Source organism: Juglans microcarpa x Juglans regia, chromosome 5S (assembly GCF_004785595.1).
Source record: "Juglans microcarpa x Juglans regia isolate MS1-56 chromosome 5S, Jm3101_v1.0, whole genome shotgun sequence".
Taxonomy (NCBI): Eukaryota; Viridiplantae; Streptophyta; class Magnoliopsida; order Fagales; family Juglandaceae; genus Juglans; species Juglans microcarpa x Juglans regia.
Window position 1 is genome coordinate 29,741,327 of NC_054603.1, and position 6,780 is coordinate 29,748,106.

Here is a 6,780-nt window from a genome sequence, read left to right on the forward strand (position 1 = left end):
AAACTTGTCATCCTGGAACTTTCGAACGTAGACACACTAATTTGCAACAAGTCTCTTATAACCATGACTCATCATGAATGAGTCGAACTTCTTGTACCATTGCCTCGGCGTTTGTTTGAGGCCATAGAGACTTTTCTTTAACTTGAAGGCTAAGTGATCTTTTCTTGGAGCTTCAAACCCTTCTGGTTGCTCCATATAGATTTCCTCCAAATCTCCATGGAGAAAGGTTGTCTTCACATCCATCTGTTCGAGTTCCAAATTCAAGCTAGCTACCAATCCGAGTATGACTCGGATTGACATCATTTTCACCACCAAGGAAAATATCTTGTCAAAGTCGATTCTCTTCTTCTGCTGGAATCCTTTAACAACCAATCTGGCCTTGTGCTTTATCAGCTTTTCTTGGTCATTTTTCTTCAGCTTGAACACCCATTTGTTCTTTAGGGTTTTTTTTCCTTCATGAAGTTTCACCAACTCATAGGTCTGATTTTTCTGCAAAGAATTCATCTCTTCTTACATTGCCTGCACCTATAGGCTTCTATCAGCATGAGTTTGAACTTTTTGAAAGCTCTCCGGCTCCCCCTCATCAATAAGCAGAATATAGTCTGATTCCGGATATCTCCTCGACGGAATCAGTAAGCGGCCTCTTGCCGATCTTCTTGGTTGAACTTCATCAACCAAATGATGTTCATCACTATCTAACCCTTGTGGTGGTACACCAGTTGCTGGTGGAGAGGGTTCTTGCTCCCCTGCTCGATACTATGAGCTTCTTCTTCTGCTTCTGGATCTCGATCCTGCATATCCTCATTATCTGTGACGAACTGTAATGGTGCAGGATGTGGAGTATAGGAACTAAGCTCTACTGACATCAAGGAAGCTTCAGTTCCTATATGCTGGTTTTCATGGAACACGTCTCTACTTCTGACAATTCTCTTTGTTACTGGATCTCATAACTTGTATCTGAATTCTTTATCTCCATATCTAACAAAGATACATGGAGTTGACTTGACATCGAGCTTCTGTCTCAGCTCCCAAACACTCTTAGGTGAGAGTAAGAGACATTTTTTCCAGACCAAACCTTCTCAGGAACTTCAAATTCCAATGATACAGAAGGTGATCTATTGATCAAGTACCAGGCAGCACGAACAGCTTCACCCCAGAATGGATTTGGTAGTTTGGCCATACTGAGCATGCATCTTGTTCTTTCAATGATGGTCTGATTCATTCTTTCGGCTACGCCATTATGCTGAGGGGTATATGGGACCGTCTTCTCATGTCGAATACTGCGATCAGTGCAGTATGCAGCAAACCTTTTGGAAACGTATTCTCTTCCATTGTCCGTTCGCAGGCACTTCAGCTTCTTTCTCGTCTCTCTTTCCCCTAAGGGTGAAAATTCTTGAAGTGCTCGAAAACCTGATCATTTGATTTCAAAAAATATACCCAGACCTTTCGTGAAGTATCATTAATGAATGTCACGAAATATCTGTTACCTCTCAATAACTCTTCTTCTATGGGACCACATACATCAGAGTGTACCAGACTCAACAACTCTGATCTTCTCTTCGTAAAGGAATTGAACGAGACTCTGTGTTGTTTGCCGAACAAACAGTACTCACAAAGGTTTAACGATGTTCATTTGGCAACTTTGATGAGTGTTTTATTCACAAGCATATCCAACCCTTTCTTACCCATATGTCCGAGTCTCTTGTGCCAAATTCGGTGATGCCTCGTCTTCCACTGTATTGAGGTTATCAGAATCAATTTTCACATGGGTATTGTACAACGTATTACAAATATGTCCTCGGGCGACAATCATGGCACATTGTGACAGCTTCCAAGTGTCATTGCTAAAGTAGCTGTCATAGCCCTATCGATCAAGGGTTGTTCCCGAAATCAGGTTGAGCCGAAGGTCAGGAATGTGTCGAACATCTTTCAACACCATGGTGCAACCAACATTGGTTTTTATCTGCACTTCGTCAATTCCCACGATCTTTGAGGAACTGGCGTTCCCCATCCTTACCGTATCAAAGTCTCCTGCTTTGTACGTAGTGAAAAATTCACTATGGGAAGTGGCGTAGTATGATGCTATTGTGTCTACCACCCACTCAACATCATGGCTTGCAACGTCCAGACACGTCTCATCACTGGTGGAGAGTATTGCCACATCTCCCGAAAGAGTGACAAGGGTTTCACCATCTTCTTTCTTAAGCTTACTGCTTTGACCTTCCTCCCTTAAAAACTTGCGGCAGTGTTTCCTCATGTGGCTTTCTTTCCCACAATGGTAGCACTTCATGTTACCTGTCTGCTAGTTCCTGCTACTGCTGGACCTTCCACGTGGTTGAGACTTCGCTCTGTTTTTGCTTCTACTTCTCCCTCTATCGTTACCTTGAGGCATTTCTCTACTCTCGGCGACAAGAACATGAGTTTGATTCATGCTTGTCTCTTTTCATCTGGCCTCCTCATTAAACAGGGCATCCTTAACCATCGTCATTATAAGTTTGCCATCTAGAGTAGAGTTACTTAGGGAAACCACCAGCGCCTCCCAACTGTCTGGTAACGAACTGAGAAGTAGCAGGGCTTGTTCTTCATCGCCAAGATTCAATTTGACGGACCCAAGCTGGCTAACTAGGTTTTGAAACTCGCTAGTGTGCTCGGCAACAGAGGTGTCGCTCTTCAACGTCAAGTCATCAAGAGGGCCTTATTTCGAGCAATCTTAACTTGATACATATCCTCCAACTTTTTCCAGAAGTTATCTGCATTTGTCTCCTGGGCCACGTGGTGAGAAGCACTATGGTCGATCCATTGCCTGATCTGACCGATAGTCTTCTTGTGTATCTTTTTCCACACTTGATCCGTAACTTCATTTGGCTTCTTCCCTTCATCTTCCAAGGGGTCAGACAGATCTTTACAATTGAACAGATCCTCCATCCGAGGTCTCCAAAGACTGTAGTTTGAGGCAGTCAGTTTTATCATGCGCCTGGTGCTGAATCCTCCATGGATTTAGACTGATTCTAAGTACAAAATGCAAGTGCAGGATCTTTGAGGTGGAATATCACAAAACGGACAGCACTGTTGTGTCTAGAACACCTGATTTTGTTGGAAACGAGTCTTGTTTCGTCAAAATCGGACTCAGATAGCACAAGGAATGAGCAAAAGAACCAAAACAGGAACTCTGTCGCGTGTGCAGCGCGTGGCATGACAAACAATGCGTAGGCGCGTGTTCTTCATGCGCAGAAACCTCACTGGTGCTTGTTGAACGCGAAGGCGCTTGAAGAGTCAGAGGTGCGTGAGGCGCGAGTAAGTCACGCGTAAGGACTCTCTATGGAGCGCGTGTGGCGCGTGTCGAGAGTGGGGATCACGCGCTCTTACCTCTCCTGGGCGCGTGTCGAGAGTGGGCTCACTCTCCGATCTTCAGACGGTGCATGGGGGAGCGTGCGGCTTCCGTCTGGCCTCTGATTTTCATCGCTTTTCTTATCTTAATGAGACAAACATAGTGGTATGCTCAAATTTGAAAAGTGAGCTACGCACTAAAAGCGAGTTTTTTGTAAAAATAAAAAAAAAAAAAAAAAAAAAAAAAAAAAAAAAAAAAAACTCCCAACAATCGCTCTGATACCATTTATTGGGGAAATCAACACAGCGGAAGGGATAAAAGCGGTAATAAAATAGTATGAATGCATACCTGCATGAATGCATTTATTTATTTATTTGCATTCATTATGTAACTGCAAATGCAGTTACCAGTTGAGCGCTGAAGGTTGAGAAGCAAGCAGCTGACTGCTTGGGCAGGGACTTCAACACTTTTGAAGTATAGGTTATGTAATTTGGACCTTCCATTAAGACGTTATACTTTTAATACCTTCTCACAGTTATTTAGGTTGATTTTGCTTCCAAACCTTTGAGTCGATGTCAATAATGTTGCTCTTGAGATTTTAACAATTTGAACAAACTTTGTTGTCAATATTCTTTTGTATAGTTGGCATAGCAATTTGGGGGAGAATTAAGTGGCTACCAAGGGCTACCGTGCTGCAAGCAAAAAACCTTGCATGCGCATATAAATAAAGAACTGAATCCTTTTTACTTTTTGTGATATAAGAGAATCAAAATAAATGATGTATGAGATCTTATATTGTTTGAAAAGAAAAAATTCTTAGGTATCGTTTGGATTCGAAGATGAGTTGAGATGGGTTATGAATAGTAGTGAGATGAGTTGTGAATAGTAGTAGTGAGATTTGTGAGTTAAAGTTGATGAATAATAATGAATAATAGGGAGATGACTTGAGATGATTTGTGAATACAAACCAAGCCTTACTCTTTATAAAGTTTCAATAGAGCTCTAATTATATTATCGACTAGTCATTTTAAAATATATAGGTCATATGATTTAGGTTTTCTATTGAGACACTACACTTAATGGCTTCTCACAGTTATTTAGGCCCTGCATGTGAGTTGTCAATAATGCTGCTGTTGAGATTTTAACAATCTCAACAAACTTTGTTGTAAATATTCTTTTGTATGGTTGGTTGGCATAGCAATCTTTAGTACCAATAGCTACCTGCTGCAAGATAAAAAACCTTGCTGCAAATAAAGAACTGAGTCGCTAGGATAGAATTCAATGACTGTCTCGAGGAAGGGTACGACAAACAGCTCAAGTATGGACAAATAAATGGCAACATAATGAATTGGAGATTGAATAAAATGCGATAATTGATCCAGATAAGCAGCATCAATATATATCGATAAAGAAACTTCCAAGTCTTCACCTAAGAATATTATATGAATGCGCATGCTCTCCTCGAATACAAAGTTACAGAAAAACAAAAAACCAGGAAAACACTTAAAGATTGACATTAATACGAGGCCTAAAGCTACCCGGAATAACCCCACTTTTATGAAAGAGACTGGCAACCGAGAGTTGCGCCTTGTTGCAGACATATCACTCACAACATCACACTTCATTAGCTTCTTCTTCCTCGTATTCCTCCTCATACTCATCCTCATCGGCCGTGGCATCTTGGTACTGCTGATACTCCGAAACCAGGTCGTTCATGTTGCTTTCGGCTTCAGTGAACTCCATCTCGTCCATACCTTCCCCTGTGTACCAGTGCAAGAAGGCCTTTCTCCTGAACATGGCCGTGAACTGCTCACTCACACGGCGGAACATTTCTTGGATAGAAGTAGAGTTCCCAATGAAAGTCGATGCCATTTTCAACCCTGTTGGTGGGATATCACAGACAGTGGACTTGACATTGTTCGGAATCCATTCCACGAAGTAAGAGGAATTCTTGTTCTGAACATTATTCATCTGCTCATCGACTTCCTTGGTGCTCAGTTTCCCCCGGAACATAGCCGAGGCCGTGAGATAGCGACCGTGTCGTGGGTCTGCTGCGCACATCATGTTCTTCGCATCCCACATTTGCTGAGTGAGCTCTGGTACAGTCAGGGCTCTGTACTGCTGGGAACCGCGGGAGGTCAAGGGAGCGAAACCCACCATGAAAAAGTGGAGCCTAGGGAAGGGGATTAGATTAACGGCGAGCTTTCTAAGGTCGGAGTTGAGCTGGCCAGGGAATCTCAAACAGCATGTAACCCCAGACATGGTTGCAGAGATCAGATGGTTCAGATCTCCGACTGAAATCAACAATAAAGACAATCAGTAACACAAAAAGACAGATCGTGCAAACAAAACCCACATACGGGGAAAGAAAATTAACTTACAGCTTGGGGTTGTGAGCTTGAGGGTCCGGAAGCAGATATCGTAAAGAGCCTCGTTATCAAGAACCATGCACTCATCCGCATTTTCAACGAGCTGGTGGACGGACAAGGTTGCGTTGTAAGGCTCAACGACGGTGTCGGAGACCTTTGGGGAGGGGAAAACAGAGAAAGTGAGCATCATTCGGTCTGGGTATTCCTCTCTGATCTTGGAAATCAAAAGGGTACCCATACCAGATCCAGTTCCTCCTCCTAGAGAATGGCACACCTGAAATCCTGTAGCACCAAAACACCACGCAATATAAGCATTAAAACTGAAAAAGATGGAATAGAAAGATTGAGAAGAGTTGGAAAGAACCTTGCAAGCAATCGCAGTTCTCAGCCTCTTTACGGACCACATCGAGCACAGAATCGATGAGTTCTGCGCCCTCGGTGTAGTGCCCTTTAGCCCAGTTGTTCCCGGCGCCAGATTGACCGAAAACGAAATTGTCCGGACGGAAGATCTGACCGTAGGGACCGGTCCTAACGCTGTCCATGGTACCAGGCTCAAGATCCATGAGAACAGCGCGAGGCACATACCTTCCACAACTCGCCTCATTGTAGTACACGTTAATCCTTTCCAGCTGAAGATCAGACTCACCCTGGTACCTCCCAGTTGGATCTATGCCGTGCTCGGCGCACACCACTTCCCAGAACTTGGCACCGATCTGGTTCCCACATTGGCCACCTTGGATGTGAAGGATCTCACGCATTTTCGCTTGGTGTTAATCCAAAAAGAAGAAAAAGCAGAGAGAGAGAGAGAGAGAGAGAGAGAGAGTTTTGTGAGAGAAGAAAATACGAGAGAAAAAAAATGTTCAAAATGAATGGAAATGTGGGGACGGTAGTGGGTGTCTCTTTCTTTATAGAAAGTTGCAGTCTTTAACGTTACATACAAATATATAATGAATGATTTTTTTTTTTTTTTTCTGGGGGTTTGAAAGAGAAGCGGGAGGGAGGGAAGGAGTTTTGGTTTGAATTTAGTGAATCTGAGTTGTGATTCCAAAAGTAACGGTCATATTGAGCTGTCTTCAACGACTC

At 43.0% G+C, this 6,780-nt stretch overlaps 1 protein-coding gene across 1 annotated transcript; it reads right to left on the bottom strand.

The window, feature by feature from the left end:
* Positions 1 to 4,708: 4,708 nt before the first annotated feature.
* On the bottom strand, positions 4,709 to 6,719 carry LOC121267330 (tubulin beta-6 chain-like). Its single transcript, XM_041171189.1, has 3 exons — positions 6,062 to 6,719; positions 5,710 to 5,979; positions 4,709 to 5,622 (listed from the first exon to the last, which is right to left on the bottom strand). The coding sequence occupies exons 1-3, from the start codon at positions 6,453 to 6,455 to the stop codon at positions 4,943 to 4,945; spliced, it is 1,344 nt and encodes a 447-aa protein (XP_041027123.1). The 5' UTR covers positions 6,456 to 6,719; the 3' UTR covers positions 4,709 to 4,942.
* Between the last annotated feature and the right edge of the window lie 61 nt (positions 6,720 to 6,780).